Raw genomic sequence first — 21,284 nt, 5'->3', positions numbered from 1 at the left:
AAGTTCATACTGGAAAATTGGTTTCAGGTTGAGTCAAGTCTGAAAAGCAGTTCAAGCCTTTTAAACAGTTTAATTTGAAAAAGTGTTTTATCGTCTTTTCCATTAAAGATACAAATGAAACTAAATTTCAAAATGACATCATTTGGAGATAGAACATTGAAGTGACTCAGAATGACAGAATTAAACATTTTTACCTTTTATGTTGCAGCCACATTTTTTTTTTTAGTCAAAAAAAAGTGGCTGAATTTTATTGGAATTAGTAAATATTTTTGGTTGTTTTTGCACAGGATTTTGCATCTGAAAATACTGGGTTTGTTCCAGTACTATGCCTGTCTTGCTGAAGGTGCAGTACTGGGTACAACTACTCTGTAGCAAAGTCAATGAGTGATGATGAGAGGTTGACACATTGCGAGATCATGGTACTGTCCAATATTTAAGCATAAAAATAATATTGAAGAAATACACTTTTAGTCTGGAAGCAACTTTTGAAATCATGATGTATTTAGATGTATGTTCTTATAACATTGATTTAGATTGGACATAAACATGCACCAGGGAAGTAACAGGGAATTTTACATCTGATTCATTGGTGTAGATTATAGAATCTGATCTTCAGCCTATGGATTGTCATGTAGTCTATTAATTGTAATTTGATTCCTACTTCTCCCTTAAGGAATAAATTCTGCAGAAGTTTAAAGTTAGTTGTATCTTGCATTAAATTCTTAATGCCACTCAAAGAGAAGAAGATGGGACTAGAGAGCATATGGTGTACAGAAAACATAAATGTGTTTCTATAAACTCTGTCTTGCATATTTTCCTTAGATACACATTCACTGGAATTTATACCTTTGAATCACTTATTAAAATTCTTGCAAGGGGCTTCTGCTTAGAAGATTTTACATTTCTTCGAGACCCATGGAATTGGCTAGATTTCACTGTCATTACATTTGCGTAAGTTTCCCTTTTTAAAAAAAAAAATCTTTCTGATAGCATGAAATTAGTGACTAAAAATTGCCTCATATTTTGTCAGCCAGAACATTTGGAGCCTGGACTTCCTGCGGTTTCAATATGTTTCTTCTACCTCTTTTACACATTTTAGTATTTCTAACTGAGCATGTGCTGCAGAGGCCAGCATCGTGTGTCAGCCTGTTAGGATTGTGAATGCCATCAAGCCTGAACTGTTCATATCCTGTCTCCTTTCTGCATACCAGCATTAAAGGAATCATTCTGACTTCCTGCTAGAAGCTGACCAAATTAGGTTGCAAAAATCAAGTGAATGTGGTTTACTTTGATAAAATTTAATTTAATTTTATGGTCAGAAGGATATTTATAACACAGGCAAAATACAGTGAACGCTGAAGAGGTCTTAATCAAAGACCCAAGCAAATAGAATAAAATCTGCCTCAATTCTGAGTAACTGTGATTTAATCCTACAGGTATGTAACAGAATTTGTAAACCTAGGCAATGTTTCAGCTCTTCGAACTTTCAGAGTATTGAGAGCTTTGAAAACTATTTCTGTAATCCCAGGTAAGATGTAGTTGGTGTAAGGTGTTAGGCCCCTCATTTCTCCAATTGTTATTTGTGTGCTGTCATTGTGTTTGTGTGTGAACTCCCCTATTACAGATATGTGACAGAGTTTGTGGACCTGGGCAATGTCTCAGCGTTGAGAACATTCAGAGTTCTCCGAGCTTTGAAAACAATATCAGTCATTCCAGGTGAGAGCTAGGTTAAACACTGAGGCTGACTTTTGTTCCACAGAGGCTGTATTCACGTTTTTAAAACATAAGCCTTGTTTGCTACACATTGTTAACAAAATAAAAAAGCAGGAATCAAGACATAATTTTATTTAGATTGATTTTTGCTTTTTTTATTAGCTGTGCTTTCTTTTCAAAAAATCAGCCTTTGAGTTTAACAAATTCTTGCATGAGATATTTGCAGTAAACAGCCTATGTGATTTGCATCTTATGACATCAAGCTTTCCTTTATATGTTTTAAATATAAGTTAATTTTAAGCTTTCATATTGATGCAAATTTTATCATTTATTACAGGCACTTGATATATCAACTTTAACTCAGTTTCAAATGTCATATATAAAAAATTAATCTCTAAAGGATAGCATGGGCCATGCATGGGGAATTGTTTTAAAGATGTCTTTCTTCTCCAAACCATCATCCCTCTCATATCGTAAGAACATTATTATTAGGTTATTTTTAAAATAAGAATTTATTATGTCTTTGTAATAGGTTTATAAATGCAGAATAATTTTTGAAAAGTTCATATAAGAAAGGTTTGGGCAAGAAGCATCAGCAAAAGCAAACAATACTTTCCTATGTAAGGTTGAGATATAGCATGAGTAATAAAATCACTTGTTTTGGCATAAACAATGTGTTTGGTAATACCTACTTTTTATTTCTGTACACTCTAGAATAAGCATAAATTTACAGCTTTTCACTCATCTTCACAAGTAACCAGTCTTTTCATGGATATTATTGTATCACAAACATTAGACTCATTTAGTTGTCATTTTGCATGAAATCTTTATCTTGTCAGAAAAAAATCACGTTTTTTTGTGTGTTTAGTATGTTTAACATCATCATAAAAATCTTTTCTCTTTGCAGGCTTGAAGACTATCGTGGGAGCCCTAATTCAGTCTGTGAAGAAGCTCTCAGATGTTATGATCCTGACTGTGTTTTGTCTGAGTGTATTTGCACTAATAGGGCTGCAGCTGTTCATGGGCAACTTGAGGAATAAATGCCTGCAGTGGCCTCCAGACAATTCTACTTTTGAAACAACTGTTATTTCCTACTTTAATAGCTCTATAGGTGAAAACGGCACATTTATTAATACAACAATGACAATATTTAACTGGGATGAGTACATCGAAGATAGAAGTAAGAATGATACCATTTACTGCATTGTTTTTTCTGAAACTTTTTAAAACAGATACAAAAGCATATCAGTACATTTTCATTGCAATTAAAATGTTGTTTCCTAGTCAAGAAACACAAAAGCACATATAGTTTTTGCAGATTATAGTTTTAGTTTTCATTTAAAAAATAAACACTCTGTGTTATAAATAAAGCAACAGTCAAAATGAATATATTCATAATATTGTACTGGGTACCAACAAATCTTTTTTTTTTTTTTTTCTTTTTTTAACCTACCGTGTAGGACTTTTAGAGTAAACCCACATTGTGTGTAGGACTTTTAAAGTAAATCCACATTGGAGCACGATGCGGAAATATCCTCCTGAAATGGTGTAACAGTTCTAATATGGGATCTGAAATCTGCATAGCTACATTAGTGCAAGATAATGCCCCAAATCATAAATCCACATTTGGACATCAGTTATCTCACTAATCCTACCACAGCATGTACATGAAGCTGCACTGTTTGTTCTGGAACTTGGTTGTGAACATCTCTGCACCATACGCCCTTGCACAGCACAAACATGTCTTTATGAGTATACTGGTCCTATGCATCTAACCGTAGCAAAATAAGAACCACATTACATGTTATGTATCTTTTCATTTGTTTCCAATCTGTTGAAAATCAAGAAACTAGTATTTTTGTCTCTGTTGTACCACATAATACAGTGTTTTCACCTGAGAATTAAGGTAGTTAATGTCACTGTGTTAACAGTGACGTCTATAATATCTACTCTGTTAACAGAAAAGTCTTAAAACTCAGAACAGCTCTGAAAGTATCCCTAGTGCATTGCTATTCTGTCTTTCATAATGGAAAATAGCTTCAGTCTCTCCTATTTACATATAGTTAATGTATTTAGAGTTTTAACTTTGTAATTAGGCACAATTTTTTTTTTTAATGAAGTCTGCATAAATGGTGTAACTGATGACTACATCACTGAAAGTTAGGATCCCTCAGTTTAACAGCTAAATGCTTTTGGATCCAAGTCTGGTTGCTTTATAATCTTTTAATATACTTATCATCTCAGCATGCTAGTAGTCTCATAGAAATGCAGGATTTGAGAAGATTTTGGATGATAACCTGTTCTTAAAAACCTCTGAAAAAGAAATTCTATTGCTATTCTAATCTATTCAATTCTATTCTATCTCATTCCATTTCTTTCCATTCCATTCCCTCTTGAGCTGCTTCTTGTACTACATCACACAAATAGAAAGTTTTTTCTAAATATCTGACCTAAGTTTTCTGAATTTCAGATACTACTTCTTCTGAGATGTTAAGAATAAGATAATAATAATCTACTTTATATTAATTTTTACAACATTTTAAAACTGTTATCTTCTCTCTGGTGTTTTCTAAACTAAGCAAACCTATTTTCTCTGTTTCATGTTCTCTGTACCTCTTCAACAATTTTTGCTTTTCTGGACTGTTTCCAATTAGTCTGTTTTGTTATGGTTTTCGTTTGTTTGTTTTAAGTAAGGTGCTCAAATCTGGTACGTACTCCTCTAGTAAAGGTACAAGGTAGCGAGAAGTAATTAGCTCATGCCACAGATCTAACATTACTATTAATACATCTCAAAATTACACCATTTTTGTATCAGTGCTGTATTGTTGATTCACAGTCAACTTGTGGTTCATGACAGTCACTGCATCTTTTTGTACAGCAGTGGCTGTGGCCAGATCCTATCTGTTTTGCATTTATGTATTCCATTTTGTCTTGTCAACTGTAGCGTTTTCCACTTGTCTCTGTTGAAACAAATCCAATTGCTTTTAGACCAGCTAGTTAGTTTGCAAAGGTCATTCTAAATTTCAGTCATCTCCTCTCCTAGCTTTATGTCTTCAACATATTTGATGTGTTTTTTTTTTTGTATTAGGTCTCATCTTGAGCTGTTAATGAAACTTCTAATAAAAACAGTGTATAGTGCGGATCCTTTGAGGATCTTCAGAAAATGCTCTTCTGAATTGACACTGGGTCACTGGCAACTGTTTTCTCAGAATCATTTTTCAAGCATTTTCTGATGATTCCAGCTGGAACATATCTCCCATACTTGCTTATGAAAGTGTCATGTAGGACTTGTACCTGTGACTACTGTCCTAACGTTGACAAAGGAGGATACTGAAATAGTTTTATGTACAGCTAATTTTTAATAAGCTCGTAATGACTTTTTTTTTTTTACTTTATTGATATCATCTTTATATTGAGAAATCAATCTTTTTTTTTTTTTTTTCAAAATACTGGACTGAGAATTGAGCTGACTTGACAGTTTATCTGGATACTCTTTTTACCAGAAGAGGAGCTGTGCTGTGCAGAAATGTGAATTGGGCACACAGACAGTTTTGAAAATTCAGCTTGGTGCCTATCTTCATCTTTATACATTTTAAGCTTTTTAAGTAGGAGTAGATCTCTCACAGGGTATGACTATGCAGGCACCTAAATATCTAAAAACCCATTGTCTTCTTATCTGATGTCAGAGAACAGAATGCAGATGCAGAAGTGATGCGCCCGATCTCTTTCTCATTAAAATAAGCAGATTTTATGCTGTCTCCATCATATACTGGTGGTGACAGAGTAGAAGCAGTCAATAGGAACTGGTTGCAATTCCCTGCTTGTCTCTTTAGCATTAGCCCTCAGCTTGTTCATGCCAGCTAAGTTAGTCCATGCCAGCTGGCATTAGATCTCAAGGAACCATCTGTTTCCTGAGAACAGCCAGAGCATACCTAATTTTGGCAACTTTAGCTTAATATGCCACCTGATCCAAAAATCTCCACTAGAGATTCCCATTTTGCTATAAGAGCTCCAAACAAGCAATTGATGGCAAATCGGTTTTCATTTTCTGCATCAAAACAGAGAAAGAAAAGGTGGGAGTGGCTGGGAGAGGAGCAGGAGCAGAAGAAGGACAAGGAGAAAGAGGAGAAAGGAAAAAGAAAGAGAAAAAGAGAAAGAGGAAGGATAGAGAACGAGGGAAAGAGGGAAAGAAAGAAAGAAAGAGGGAAAGAGAAAGAAAAAGAAAGAGAAGAAAGAAAAAGAAAGAAAGAAAAGAGAAGAGAAAAAGGAAAGAAAAAAAGGAAAGAATGAGAAAGAAAAAGGAAAGAAAAAAAAAGGAAGATTGTTGCAGGGGCTTTTTAAACTTTCAACTCTTTAAATTAATTTTAACCTCATTTTATTAGTTAGCCTATTAACAAAATGCATATAGATACTTCAGGTACATTTCTCTGCTATAGAATTTAGTGTAGTTTTCTTTATTTTGGTCATGTACGATAAAAGCTTGGTTTTGCCTTCCACTGCTCAAGTCAAGATCCACTTAAGAATACCTTGTGCATGTTGTGATGTGTTTTCATGCTGCAAAGACTTCAGTACTTTTTCCAGTAATATTTGGATAAAATAGTATGGGATTAATAGTTATAAATTAGTAACTTTAAATGGTATATATAAAAATGCTTGAAAAAGGCAGGGAATTGCTCTCCGTATTTGTCCTGTTTTCCTGGTATTCATTCACTCATTAGCTGACATAAACAATTTGTTAATCTGTTATTTGTATCCTTACTCAATTGTGTAGGTTACTGAGAATAAATCATATGACTACCTTTCTATTCTCTAAAGAAAGACCAACTTCAAGACTATATAAAAGTAATTTTCCTGTCAAAACAGTGTTTTCCATATTTTTTTTTTAATTTCTGATCGTTGTATATTGCAGTTAAACAGTTAGCTCTGCTTATTTCTTCAAAGTGTAAAAGTTTTTGTCATAGCTCAATTTCCCATAGGGTATAAATGATGTCTTTATCTTATTCATTATTATTTTTTTTAAACAGATCATTTCTATTTCTTGGAAGGACAAAATGATGCTCTGCTGTGTGGCAATAGCTCAGATGCAGGGTAAGAAAATGGTCGTCATTTTTCATAGTGCATCAAGAAAGAATAATTAGCTACTTAGAATAGCTTAGGTAGCTAACTAAAGTATCAACTGTAACTTAGAATTTCAAATTACCAATGTTTGGGGATATGAAACTATACCTAAATATAACCATCTATGTGATTTGAGTTTACACAGGCACTTTCTTCAGAATCTTAGGCTAATTTTGTAAAGGTAATCCCATGGAATGCTATGTGCATAAATGTTACTGCCAGCTGGCTGACAACTGTTTATCATCAGCTGTTCTAGTTGACATTCTTCTCTTGCTTTCTTGATGGAAATTTGTTGATAAGAAAAATTGTGGGGAAGGGTTGATTGCTGTTCGTTATATTATTAAAGCACTGAAATATCAATAGGAAATGGAATTAAAAATTGAAAACTGATTAAGATACATATTTTTATCCTAGGTATGTAGAATAAAATTTTACTTGTTCATAAATTCATTAGAAACTGGTACTCCTGAGCAATTTTGTGATTTTCTATAGAATATCGTAATTTAGAGTAGTTGTTAAAAATAGCATTTCCTCTTCTTTTGTAGTCAATGTCCAGAAGGATATATATGTGTGAAAGCTGGTAGAAACCCCAACTATGGCTACACAAGTTTTGATACATTCAGTTGGGCATTCTTGTCACTGTTTCGATTGATGACTCAGGACTTTTGGGAGAATCTTTACCAGCTGGTGAGGACTTATTAAAATAAACAGCACCATCACCAATACCATTACTACATAGTACTTGCATAGTTATTTTCATTCACGTGTCCCTAAGGCCTTTGGGACACAAATCATCTTCTATTTCATATATGTAAGCTGTCTAAAACAACAGGGGCCTTGTCCATGATTTAGGTCTCCATGTGCTATTCAAATACATAGTAAGAAATAGCTGTTACTTTATGAAGGTGGTTAAGAATTATTGTTTCCTTTTCACAAATGAGTAAATGAACTTGTTAATGCTTCTTGCCCAAACGTGCTGTAAATAGATGCTAGTTAAATTGATTAGCAGTCTAGTACAAATATGTTCTCTTTGAGAAGGTTGTATCTTGTCCCTGAACTATACAGATCCTTAACCTGAAGGACAGTGATGTTGTGCAGCATGACATTTTGTATACTGCATTGTCTTTGTGGCACTGTAGTTTGGGACTGATGAGACAAGGTAAGATGCTGGCTAGTGGCCCCGCTACTGTTAGATTTAAAGGCTATAATATAAAGGTGTAATTGTGACAGCAACTTCTATAACTTCAGAAATTCTGAAGTATTCAAGTTGTAGAATTTTATTCACCTTGACCATAGCAGACATAAAACTTGGATTTTTGCACATATAGCCAGAATGTAATACTAGCTACTTGTATGTGGAAAAAATAACTAAATCATCTTGTGCTAACACAGAGCAATCTTACAATGTGTTTCTAAAATATAATGCAGATGCAATAGTATGTAAAAGTCTGCTAAAAAATGTGTATTATCTCTTTTTTCCCCAGACACTGCGTGCTGCTGGGAAAACATACATGATATTTTTTGTTTTGGTCATTTTCCTGGGCTCTTTCTACCTGATTAACTTGATCCTGGCTGTGGTTGCCATGGCCTATGAAGAACAGAATCAAGCAACTATGGAAGAAGCAGAACAGAAAGAAGCAGAATTTCAGCAAATGCTAGAACAACTGAAAAAGCAACAGGAAGAAGCTCAGGTATTCTTGTAAAGGACAATTGCTTTTGCCATTCATGACTGTGATTGAATGTTCACATCTGAGAATAGTTTCAGTCCCCCACTTCTAAATATTACCTCCTCTCTCATAAATTCCTTCATTTTGCAAAAAATCTTTAATGTTTTCCATAACATTTCTTCTGCTGGCTTAAGTAAGCCTCTTAATGAGCGACCAAAAAAATAAAAAAATAAAAAAAAAGAAGCAGTAAGCTAAAATTTCAAACAAGAGATTGAAAATAATTTTTTTTATTGTGAGGATGACCAAACACTTGAACAAGTTGTCCAGAGATGTTGTGCGATCTGCATGCTTGGAGATAATCAAAAGCTGTCTGGACATGGTCCTGGGCAACCTTTTGGTGACCCTGTCTGTGCTGGGGAGTTGGACAAGATGACCTCAGGAGGTCCCTTCCAACCTCAACCACTCTGTGATTCTAGAAATTGAGGTGGAGATGTGGGAAAACAAACCAACAAACAGGAATTCTGCTTATTTAAGTGACAGAAAAAAACAACTACTGTCATTGGTGTGGGAGCAATATTTTGTTTCAGCAACATTTGGCTTTTTCTACTCCTTCTGCAGCTCTCACAGCATAAATAGTGTTCCAGTTTTAAATAAAACTGGAAAAAGTGGAAAAAATGGAGAAAATGCTTCTTCTACAGATGTCATGATTACATACTAATTTGAAACTCCTTTTCTTTGTTTGAAAACTCTGAAATCTTTAATAGGATAATAGATTATGTCTGCTTGGCATGTAGCCACACAGAGCAGAAGTTGAACTATGTCTTCCATGTGATCAAATGACTAAAGCCAGCAAAAGGGGGTTGTTTGTTTGTTTTTACTACAGATTGCAAATAAATATTAATCAAATGCCTCACAAATGTTTGACTTCAAACAGCAACAGATCTCTAATAGCCTGCAGTTAAACTCAAATCTCCGATGATTGTTTGCAACACCGAAATTAATAATGTCATACCAACTATTTAGTAGACTAGAGAGTATTGCAAATCCAGCAAAATGGTGCAAGAAAATGTTGCTTCCCATTAACAGGGATTTTCCTGTTGCTTGAGCCTTTTTCCTTTTACATAGTTTTTCAGGTGAAAAAGTCACTGTGACATATTGCTCCAATCTGAAAGAGATGCTTGTTAACTCGGTTCTCTGACAGCACATTTCTCCCTTGGGCTGCTTTAACTGCTGGTTTATGGAGCAGTGGCAAATTATGGTTCCTGTGGTATTTCACAAATTATACTTCTTATGATACACCAGGTTCAATGAAGCAGGATCACTGCTTTTATTTCAAATTTATTATTTTTTTTAAGAATAGCAATAAATTTAAAATACTGAGTGGTGTGTATTTGTATAAATGTATTAAATTGCATATGTGCTTGTACATATAGGCAGCAGCAGCAGCTGCAGCAGCTGACTCAAGAGATTATAGTGGAGTAGGTGGAATAGGTGGATTCTCTGAAAGCTCTTCTGAGGCATCAAAACTGAGCTCAAAGAGTGCTAAAGAGAGGAGGAATAGAAGAAAGAAAAAAAAGCAAAAAGAACAGTCTGAAGGCGAGGAAAAGGATGAGGAAGAATTTCGCAAATCCGAATCAGAGGACAGCATCAAAAGGAAAGGCTTCCGATTTTCCATTGAGGGGAATAGACTTACATATGAAAAGAGATTCTCTTCCCCACACCAGGTACCACAGTATTTTTACCTCTTAACATCTTTGTAGTCTACTTATCATAGAAACAAACCCCCTGTAATGCAGTTTGGTCTGTTCTTGCAAAAGATAACACAGACTCTTTAAGTATCTTAAGTCAAAATATAACCAAGCTAATAATTGCAATCAAAGATGAAACTGTAAGAATTTGAGAGATTTTGTTGAATTAATGTCTGAAAAATCAAAATAATGTGTATTAATTAGAATGAGTTGTATTTGCAAGTTTCTTAATGAAAAAGAACCCGACAAGGTGGATGTATTCAGAATGATCAGTGGCTTCAAAATTTGGTGCACACATACAAAGGAATTTCATGTTTTCAATGAGAAAAGTGTTAAATTTGGGGTGCAAAAAAATGTTAAATGTATCATAAATGTTCAAGCGAAATTTGGCAAATTAATTGATGTGAAACCCTTAATAGTGTTATCTTAAAGGTGGAAATATCTGTGGCAAAGTGCCCTTGCATGTGTTCTCCTACATTGATACGAGTGACTCAAGGAGAGTGCCATCTGCATCTCCTATCGAGACATCTGTTTCATTTGATAGCTTTGTTATGTCATCCGTTCTACAGTTATCAGAAACTCCTGTTCATTTGCCCACCTCAGACTGTCCCCTCAGCTGTTCAGGTCTAGATCTCACATCCATTCTGTTCTTTTTCTGCCCCTTTGTGTGACTTTTGCCTCAATATGTCTCTTCCTTTTATCCCCACATTCTTGATTCTCCCTGGTCTTTATGAATTGCTTTCCCCTTCTTTTTAGTAACTATTTCTAAATTCCTTCCTTTTTTATCCTCTTCTATTCCTGTCTCTGGAAAGCCTGTTTCATCACTAAATAGATCATGAGCATCCATGTTCTTTTCATATATCACCTTCTCCAGCTCCCATTCTCAGAGAAGCTCAAACCTCTTCATCTGTTACTCTCTTATTAAGGACTTTTCCTCCTTCGATCAGACTGTGGTGGGACTGTAATTTTTCTAGCTTCCCATTTCTACCAAGTTAACTCCTTCCACTTCCTCCCTAACATACTTTCTTTTTTTCATAGCACTGCATCCATTGTTTTTTCTTGGTCTGACATTGTTTTATGTTTTAACTGTTTAACTTTGTAAGACTTCATTTCTAAATTTAATTCATGATTTATTCTGTTCCTTATACAAATCTTCTCATCTGTATCCATTGACTTCAACTTCATGTTGAAGACCCATCTGATCCTGTAGGTCCTTATTCTTACTCATGTCTTCATTCAAACTGCAGCCTTATTCAGCTGCAGCTCAATTCATCCATCCTTTAAGAAATAAAGCATACCTCATCCAACTTGCTTCTCTTACCTTTTCATCTCTAAGTTCATATACAGCTGTTTACTATAATAGTCTAGCGATTCCCTCCCCTCTGGTTTTCCAACCCCAGTTCCTTCCCACTTTGGGTTCTAGCTACCACACTCAACAGAAATTCCACTCACCACAGTTTTTAATAACCTTTTCCTAGACAAAACTCAGGTTTATATCTCATTTTTGACATCTTCCTTGACATTTCATTTGCTTTCAATGTAACTGACCATTATGTTCTTCTTGAAAACTTATTCTTCCTAACATTCATTATTTTGTCTCCTCTCAGTTCTGGTTTAGTTGTGCTTTAGAAGATCCTTTTACCTCCTGACAGTTTTCCAAGGGATTTCCACAAGGCCCTGTTGCTAGTTCCTACTCTCTCTCTTTTTTATTTTATTTTATTTTTTTTATTTTTGACTCTACTCTGGAGCCTCAGCTGTGAATAATCTTTAACTTGGACCTCTTTCTATGTCCCTGTTCTTGCTGTGTTCATCAAGAATGTTGTTACACAGAACACTAACCTATCTCATTGCTTTTACCTAATCTGCTAGTTAACATACCTACCTATAGATATTTTCAATACCGTAAAACATACTGTGCTTAAAGCCCATCCCAACCTACCTTGTCTACTTACAGTAAGCAAATCAAGTCACAGCTTTGACTGACCCATGCCAGCATCCATAACCTCCTGTTAAATTTTCAAACTAGTTTTTTTGAGCTCTTTCTGGTATGCTGCCCCTCATGCTTGGAAGAATCTCCCATGAGTTTCCACAGAACACTTCATTGCTTTCCTCAAATCCCTCTTTAAAACTCTCTTTTACCATGCTGCCTACAGAAAGCTTGACAGGGAAGTGACTTAAGGTGAGCTAAGACCACTGTTTATCATACCCATCAATTTTGCCTCTTCATATTCCCTCTCTTTTTGTATCCATCTGTTGTGTTACACTTAGATAATTTATTTGCAGAGTGCCTTTTTGTTCTGCATTTTGCAATGCCTAGAACAATGGGGCTCAGATCCATAAAGATAAGTTGCAGAAGAGAAACAGACACTGCTTTGTTATGTATCATCTCTGCTGTTCATAGAGGTCTTGGGTGAAATCAGGTGCTAATGCCAGTCATTCAAGTCAAGAGAATCACTAACATGAATTAAAGTTAAGCACATGTGTAATTGCAAGATTGGAGCTTTATTTTGACTGATCCTGAAAAGATCCACCCATAGCAAAGCATTTACTCATATGAGTAATCTGATGAAGATTAGTGAGACTGTTCATAGAAAATTGCATACATATCTTTGCGTATTCAGGATAGCTAACAATTCTGAAAAGAAATAAAAATCTTATTGGGGCCTATTTGAACAGTACCTGAAAAAAAAAATTTAAACTGGGCAGTATTTGAGAGCTACTTCTATGCACAGACTGAGTCACAGGAAATATGCCAAAAAAATTTATTTACTCAGTCTGTCAGACTAATCCCAACCTGGGATAAATAAGTGTCTAGATGTGCTTACTCAGTTTATGAACAGTTGGTAATAAAGCAGGCAGAATGGCAGAGGAAGCAATTCTGTCAAGCAGTTTCTTTTACTGTAATTAAACTGGTTGTTTTTATATAGCCAAAGTAGTAAAATAACTAGCCTTTGTCTGTCACTTATGTGCTCTTTGTTTACTACCCAAAAGGGAGCGCACTGGGGGAGGTTGTATATTAGGGTTGTTCATTTCCTTGTAGATGACCTTACCCTTTAAGACATATTAACACTGTGTTTTTTCCCCTGTATGAAAGTGTTATATTTAAAATAATTTTCATCTGATAATCACTGTTTTTATTTGCCTACAGTCTTTGCTGAGCATTCGAGGCTCCCTGTTTTCCCCAAGGCGCAATAGCCGAACAAGTCTTTTCAGCTTCAGAGGTCGAGCAAAGGATGTAGGATCAGAAAATGACTTTGCTGATGATGAGCACAGCACTTTTGAAGACAATGAGAGCAGAAGAGATTCTCTCTTTGTTCCTCATAGACATGGTGAACGGCGCAACAGTAACATTAGTCAGGCCAGTAGGTCATCCAGGACAGTACCTCCACTTCCAGTGAATGGGAAGATGCACAGCACTGTGGATTGCAATGGAGTAGTTTCTTTAGTTGGTGGGCCTCCAGCTCTGACGTCACCTACTGGACAGCTTCTGCCAGAGGTGATGATTGATAAAGCAGCCACTGCTAGCAATGTAAGGAAGTCTGCAGTAGCTCAGGCATGATGTCCTCTCCCTGTGTAACCAACTACTGTTTCTATGAAATTTAGTCACTTGAGAAAAATTCCCTTTTTGGCCAAGACATGAATGCTCCTTTTATATATTCTAGTTATAAGCTGAAGAAGAAACTGAAGTTGTCTAGCTCTCATTAACTAGATACGTGAAAATGTATGTTAGTTCACTGGAATCAACAAAATAGCATAGGAAACCATTGAATAAATGTAGCACATGTAATCTAATACCCATGTGTTCATTATACTAACTGAAGAGGTCATGTATTTGCATATCAGACAGGATATCAATATATATATATATATATGAATTATATTTACCTAATGGAATATATTAAATGAGCATTTAACCTCCCACTGACCATACCTGAAACTTTTGATATAATATCTGATAGGACAACTTATGCTAGTTAGTGTTCCTATCGAATTGTTAATTTTCCTAGTGATTTTTTTTTTTTTGTGACGTCAACATTAATAAATATTTTTCTCTTATTTGTTTTGAAATGTGTGCTAGGAAGTTAATAACTTCAAAGTTATCTTAATAAAATACACTTAATACTTTGTGCTCTTACAGCTAGCTGTGTGGGCTGTGCATTTTCATGTTTAGAAAAATACTTCACTGCCTAATATGAGGGATATATATGGCAGAGCTCATTGACAAGCATCATGGAACTTTTTATAGTCTAAAAACTCATGAATCTGTCTTAATGTCTCAGCCCTGTTTCAGCAAAATAGTTAAACACACATTCTTTGAGCACAAGAGCAGTCCTACAAATGTATTTGGCTATTCGCTGTATACAAAGATAGGCATTACATCATTCTCTTGCAAAACAACAGTATAATGGAGCATGGGGCAGGACACCAGAGTGTGTGAAACCATTTTACTTTGATAATAATTTACAGTGTTATTCTTATGAAATGAACAATTGATAGGCTAGTTTATCAGTGTTTTATTTTCAGGGCACTACTACAGAGACTGACTTAAGAAAGAGACGATCTAGTTCTTACCATGTTCCTATGGACTACCTAACAGATCCTAGTGCAAGGCAAAGAGCAATGAGTATAGCCAGCATGCTTACAAATACAATGGAAGGTATGTACAATAGAATTTTTGTATTATGATACAGTTACTATTAAATGTATGACACACTAAGTAGTAGTGGTGTTTAAAGGTAGCTATGTGAACCTAAAGGTAAAGACAAGGTGAGATTTGTATATAGAGGTAGTTATTTTGTTTGTTTGTGTATTTTTTAATATGGACTGATGTATTTGGAAAAGCAATCAAGCTTTCAGTATAGGTTTGAGATGGAAGCAGCAAACTTCCAAGAAAAGTGCAAGCAGAAAGCAATTGATCAATGCAGCATTTCTCTAGAGGAGTTGTGTTTCAGGGTAAAAGTTCTATTTAGATTAGTGAAATGGCTATGCTTCTTGCAGTAGAACAATCCCCTTCTACCAATTCACCAGACATGCTGTTTCACAAAGGAAAGATCACGTTGCTCTTTCTGTTAGACTAAATACAATGGTTCCAAAACATGGAATTAAAAAACTACTTGTTGTAATAAAGGGCAAAATGTTGTTCTGAGGCTTAAATGACTATGCCCAAGATAGCAAATGGGCAGGTTTGCACATTTGGACCATAATTGTGTCTAAATAGTTGTCTGACTTTAGGCTCTTTCTAAGAGTTTATCCTTCCTGAGTAAAATGTGATATATTTTATTCATTCTATGCATGCCAGATTCCTAAGGCAAATTTTTACTTTGCATCCTATGCAGCATTTATTTTTAAGTGGTTATTTTATTTATTGAATATTTGATATTCATTTCACATCAAATCTAATATATAGTGGAACAGATTATTTTTTATTTTTTTTTTTTTTTTGACTGGACATTAGTCTTGGTTTCAGAGGAAAATACCCAGGCCTAATGAGCAGGACTGGTAATATGTTTAAATAGAGAAATATCTTTAAAATGTTATTTACCTTTTTCTCTCTAGAACTTGAAGAATCAAGACAGAAATGCCCACCATGCTGGTACAAATTTGCTAACACTTGCTTGATTTGGGACTGTTGCACTCCCTGGCTGAAAGTCAAACATATTGTAAATTTGATTGTGATGGACCCATTTGTTGATCTGGCCATTACTATCTGCATTGTTCTTAATACCCTGTTCATGGCCATGGAACACTATCCAATGACAGAACAGTTCAGTGGTGTGCTTTCAGTAGGAAACCTTGTAAGTCTTTCATGATGTACAATGTATGTCAAATGCATTTTTCTTAAATAATTCTCATGTAGCCTATGTACATAAGTTTAAAAGAAAATGTTGACTAGATAGTAATAGGCTTGGGATTGTTGAATTTAAATTTAAGCTGTAAAGCGCCTCTTGACATTTGTGGATTTATCCATTCTTGCTTTATGAAATTTAATTCTCTTCCCTTTGCAAAAGATGGTAAGATTTATTGAATCAATATGCATTTTGATTTTTAGAATCCTCAGCTTCTGTCATTGAAGCTAGTTACAGAAATTTATATAATGTTTTCTCCGGAACGAACACTTACAAATTGAAAGAATCTTCGGATCCAATCCCACACCTTTTCTACTCCTCACTAGCACCTTCTGATGTCCTGTCTGTAGAGGGGAAAGACCCAGTGAGCACAGCATATATTCTGTGACTTCACAGGAGGTGGTGAAGTAGGATGACAGTGCTATTAAGAACAACTTTTTTTCTTAATAAAATAATTGCTCCTCTTACAAATTTATCTTTACCCCTAGAAGTAAAAAGATGAGATGTCACAAGGGCAAAGATGATATTTGAGAAGAAAAAACTGAGTATTAAAATCAGAAGAGATTCTATGTATCAGTATTTATGCATGCATATTAACTGCATAGAAAACACTTTTCCCCTTTCTTCTTTGACAACCAAACACTGTGATGCATATGTAAGCTTCAAATCTGAATTTAATTCCTAACCAAGTCTATTGGAATATAGAGAAGGTATTCAGATTCATCATGGATTGCTTGCTGAGGATATAAACCTAACAAAGGTTGAATCTGACAGTTTTATTTTATAATATTTTATATATAAGATATAAACATTATAATATTTTCTCATTAAAATGGAGTAAGAAACTGTATTTTCGTTGCAGGTGTTTACTGGAATTTTCACAGCAGAAATGTTTCTCAAGATAATTGCCATGGATCCTTACTATTATTTCCAAGAGGGCTGGAATATTTTTGATGGTTTTATAGTGAGTCTTAGTTTAATGGAGCTTGGCCTTGCAAATGTAGAAGGATTATCTGTCCTTCGATCATTCCGATTGGTAAATATACTAAATAAAATACGTTTCTATATTTTTTTTATATTTGTGCATTTATGTCTTGCATTTTTCATTTGTACGTTATATATTTAGCTGAGTCAGAAGTTCCTTGCATAAGAACTTAAAAAATACTAAATTCCATACTGCTTAATGGCAAATATTTATTATGTCAAGTTTGTTTTATACGTTATCTTGATAATGTCTGTTTCTCCTTCAAAACATTGTCAACATCAATTTTGTTTGCAGCAGGGGTGTGCTTTAAGAATTAACCTTTTAAATAGTGGTATCTTTTAGAGTCTTTTTTTTTTTCATAAATGAGGGAATAAAGAATGCAAGAGCCACAGACCATCACAACCTATGACTGAAGAAGATAAGTAATCCACTTAGTAAATAACTGATTAATTAATAAAAGTTTATCAACTGTTTAGCTGATAAGCTTCCATTACCAGTTTGCTTACAAGGTTATTTTTAGAAGAAAGCAGTGTTAAGAATTTTCTTTGGATAGAAAATATATATTTTCTGTTCTGAAATCACTAGAGTATCCCTGTCTGTTCTTAGATACCTCTGACATGAATAGGAACTTGAAAAGCCTTGGTCTTGCTGAAGACTAGGCTAGCATGCAATTTGATGTTCAAATCCTCTTTAAAAAGACATAAACAATAAGAGAAATTAAACTAGAGTTCCTGGTCATCAACTCCTGCCTTAAATAAAGCAAACCTAAAAAAAATAATTAAATAAAGCCTCTATGAAAAAGAGGGGTTTTTTTATTTTTATTTTTTTAATTTATCTATTTGCTGGTTCTCCATATAGCATTATATTATATTTTCCTAAAGTCGAGTATCTGTCTGGATTGACTTCTCCCTCAGTAATAGAGTTCTGTATTTTCCTTTGCATCTATATGTATTTTAATTATGTCTCATTCCATTAAATAATATTTACATTTAAATTCCTTTGATTGTCTGAACACTTGCTATATCTTTCCAATTATGTCAATTTTTGTCTAATTCGCACTTTAATATAGCATTTTCTTTTGTCCACTTTTCTCAACATTGCATGGTAAACTTTGTAAGACGCACATGGTGCTTATTTTTCATGACAGAAAAGGTGTTGTAAGAGATACTTGTAAGTAACTTCTATGCCTGTCATTAAAAACTCTAGCTTGTTTCTCCATTTAGGAAAGCCATTTCTTCCATCTCTCTGCTAATGAATAAGGAGATCTGAGTGTCTAAACACTAATAATCTTGTTAAGCTGATCACATTCCACATGCACTGATTTATTTTTTGTAGTATTCTCTTAGAATTAACTGAAGGAGAAAAGAATGTTTTGACCAATTTGTCTGTAGATATCTACAGTCATCAAAGGAGGCAAAGGCTGAACTGGAGACTTTGTAAGAATCGCAGTGTAATTGAAGTGAGCAGAGACAGTATTTTTGGCTTCTTGTGACTCAGATAAGGACTTAAGACTACTGATATCTAGTACTATAACTAAAGTATAAAGTTTGTAACTCTGTATTTAAAGTTTATAAAAGTTATGTGACACATGATTTATACACATGGTAACTGGAATATGAAATGTATAGTGATGATTTATTACAATTAATAACACGAATAACTGTGTATTTTTCTTCTGTTTTGTAGCTTCGAGTTTTCAAGTTGGCAAAATCTTGGCCAACTCTAAATATGCTCATTAAGATTATTGGCAACTCAGTGGGAGCTTTGGGGAATTTGACCCTGGTGCTGGCCATCATTGTGTTCATTTTTGCTGTGGTTGGAATGCAGCTGTTTGGGAAAAGCTACAAGGAATGTGTCTGCAAGATCTCCAGTGACTGTGAACTTCCACGCTGGCACATGCATGACTTTTTCCACTCTTTCTTGATTGTGTTCCGAGTGTTGTGTGGAGAATGGATAGAAACAATGTGGGACTGCATGGAAGTTGCAGGCCAAACTATGTGCCTTACTGTCTTTATGATGGTCATGGTGATTGGAAACCTAGTGGTATGTAATCAATGAGAGTTTTTAAAGTTTTAGAATGTATTTCCTATTTTTCACACTTTAGAAATCAGAGAGATGGAGACTGAAGAACTTTAGGAAATTGTTTAATTCATTTGCCCTTTCTCTACACAAAGTTCAAATATACCTTGACCAGTTTGTGTACCTCTTTTAAATCTTCACTGAGTTTGTAACATCTTTAGTAAGATCAGTGCTAAATTATTTTCATAAAATATTGTCATAAAGATGCCCTTAAAAAAATCTAGCTTAAATCACCTTTGCAGCCAATTAGATTGCCTGGTATCAATAATCATGCAAAACAATTGGTCTTCATGACAACATTTATATTACCTAAAGGCTTACTGTTTCCACTTTCAGTCTTTTACTTCTGAAACAGAATAAGCCTAGCTGTTAATTTTTTTCTCATAAGTGATGCTTTCTAAACTGCTTAATCCTGTTGTTGCTGGTCTCTGAATTCCTCCCAAGTGCCATTTTCTGGATAGAGGCACAAGTGTTGAATAATTTGGAATAATTATACTCCATGTCTTACACATACCATTCCTCATTATACATCCCCAAATGACATACCAAATTTCTGTACCAGCATTGCTGTCCTGAGAATGTGACGGAATGTGTGAAACAGCTTCCTAAAACCAAAATATATCACATCTGTTGATTCTTTATCTATTAGCTAGTTTTCAAGCACAAAACAAAACCAGACTGAGGTATTCTGGGCAAATATATAATTTATTATATTCTGAATTAGACACACTGAAATTATGATCTTCTGAATTGTAGAAAACTGGAGTCTGCCTGCATTCCCCTTGCGTATGAACACTACTAAGGAAATGACTTATATGGCTTGCATACTACATATTAGGTTGTATCCTGTTTCCCTATGTCATTTTCCATTTTGAGAAGCAGACCTGCAAGACTTTGTGTGGAGAAGAAAGTCAAGGAAGAGTTAGATTTTCACCTATATTAGTCAAGTTCTGGAAGCTAATTTAATAATTAAGTTTTTGTCAAGTTATAATAAAAGGGCATAGGGAGTATGGATTGGAAATAGCAGAAAGAAAGTGGTTTGAGATAAAGTGCTAGGTGTGATATAAAAATTATGTCATATCAAACAACCCGTAATGGAATTACTTGTATGACTTTAAAATAAGAGATCCAGGTTATTTTCTCTTTACTGTCTTTTAGGTACTCAACCTCTTTCTGGCCTTGCTGCTGAGCTCCTTTAGTTCAGACAACCTTGCTGCTACAGATGATGATAATGAAATGAACAATCTACAGATTGCTGTGGCAAGGATTCAGAAGGGCATAGACTATGTGAAGAGAAAAGTGCGTGAATTCATCCAAAAAGCCTTTGTTAGAAAGCAAAAAGTTTTAGATGAAATCAAACCTCTTGAAGACCTAAACAACAAAAAAGACAGCTGTATTTCCAATCACACGATAGTAGAAATAGGTAAAAACCTTGCCTATCTTAAAGAAGGGAATGGAACTACGAGTGGCATAGGCAGCAGCGTGGAAAAATATGTTGTTGATGAAAGTGATTACATGTCATTCATAAACAACCCAAGCCTCACTGTGACAGTGCCAATTGCTGTCGGCGAATCTGATTTCGAAAACTTAAATACAGAAGAGTTTAGCAGCGAGTCAGACCTGGAAGAAAGCAAAGAGGTAGGACTATTTCTATGTTAAAAACATTCCAATCCTTTTTACTCTTCTAAGCATACTAGTGTTGAATAAAAATCTATATTTAATTGCTGTATAACACAGTGTGCAAACTTGTATTTAAGATAAATTGATGTAAGATTGCAAGTTTTGAATGAGATGGTAGTAAAAGATTGTATTTACCTTAAAAATCAGATAGTATAAAACAATTTTAAAGTAAATTAATATTATTTTCCCCCCCATTTTATTGAGTTAATTCACTTACAAGAAAATGAACAATTTAATAGCCTTGGATACCAAAACTCTTATAAAATGTGGGGGGTGAGTTTTGCAAGTATCTCGATACTTACTTCATTAGTTTAGTTATTTATTCTTTTGTCTACTTTCTGGAGAGCCTCCTGTCAAATTAATTGTTCATCCTGATGCTTTTAACTATCTTGATGTAGTCAAAAAACATCTGTATACATCATAAGTATATTTGAATATTGGACTAGCA

General features: G+C 34.6%; 1 protein-coding gene across 12 annotated transcripts in view; it reads left to right on the top strand.

Moving 5' to 3' along the window:
- The window catches only part of LOC106029947 (sodium channel protein type 2 subunit alpha), a 195,411-nt gene that overhangs the window by 144,958 nt on the left and 29,169 nt on the right, over nucleotides 1–21,284 (top strand). For 7 of the 12 annotated variants that reach the window (XM_066999708.1, XM_066999707.1, XM_066999705.1 and 4 more), the window contains 13 exons: nucleotides 823–951; nucleotides 1,437–1,528; nucleotides 2,621–2,893; nucleotides 6,738–6,801; nucleotides 7,377–7,518; nucleotides 8,316–8,522; nucleotides 9,932–10,222; nucleotides 13,395–13,775; nucleotides 14,771–14,903; nucleotides 15,803–16,041; nucleotides 16,955–17,128; nucleotides 18,764–19,120; nucleotides 20,315–20,794. In XM_066999708.1, the coding sequence (XP_066855809.1) occupies nucleotides 823–951; nucleotides 1,437–1,528; nucleotides 2,621–2,893; nucleotides 6,738–6,801; nucleotides 7,377–7,518; nucleotides 8,316–8,522; nucleotides 9,932–10,222; nucleotides 13,395–13,775; nucleotides 14,771–14,903; nucleotides 15,803–16,041; nucleotides 16,955–17,128; nucleotides 18,764–19,120; nucleotides 20,315–20,794 (2,962 nt within the window). Of the gene's footprint in view, nucleotides 1–822; nucleotides 952–1,436; nucleotides 1,529–1,624; nucleotides 1,717–1,765; nucleotides 2,187–2,620; nucleotides 2,894–6,737; nucleotides 6,802–7,376; nucleotides 7,519–8,315; nucleotides 8,523–9,931; nucleotides 10,223–13,394; nucleotides 13,776–14,770; nucleotides 14,904–15,802; nucleotides 16,042–16,954; nucleotides 17,129–18,763; nucleotides 19,121–20,314; nucleotides 20,795–21,284 lie in introns of those variants that run through there. The other 5 variants (XM_066999715.1, XM_066999706.1, XM_066999713.1 and 2 more) reach the window with 5 other exon arrangements.

This window comes from Anser cygnoides, chromosome 6 (assembly GCF_040182565.1).
Source record: "Anser cygnoides isolate HZ-2024a breed goose chromosome 6, Taihu_goose_T2T_genome, whole genome shotgun sequence".
Lineage (NCBI taxonomy): Eukaryota > Metazoa > Chordata > Aves > Anseriformes > Anatidae > Anser > Anser cygnoides.
The sequence above is the reverse complement of the archived record's forward strand: the minus strand, read 5'-3'. Positions and strand labels throughout refer to the sequence as shown.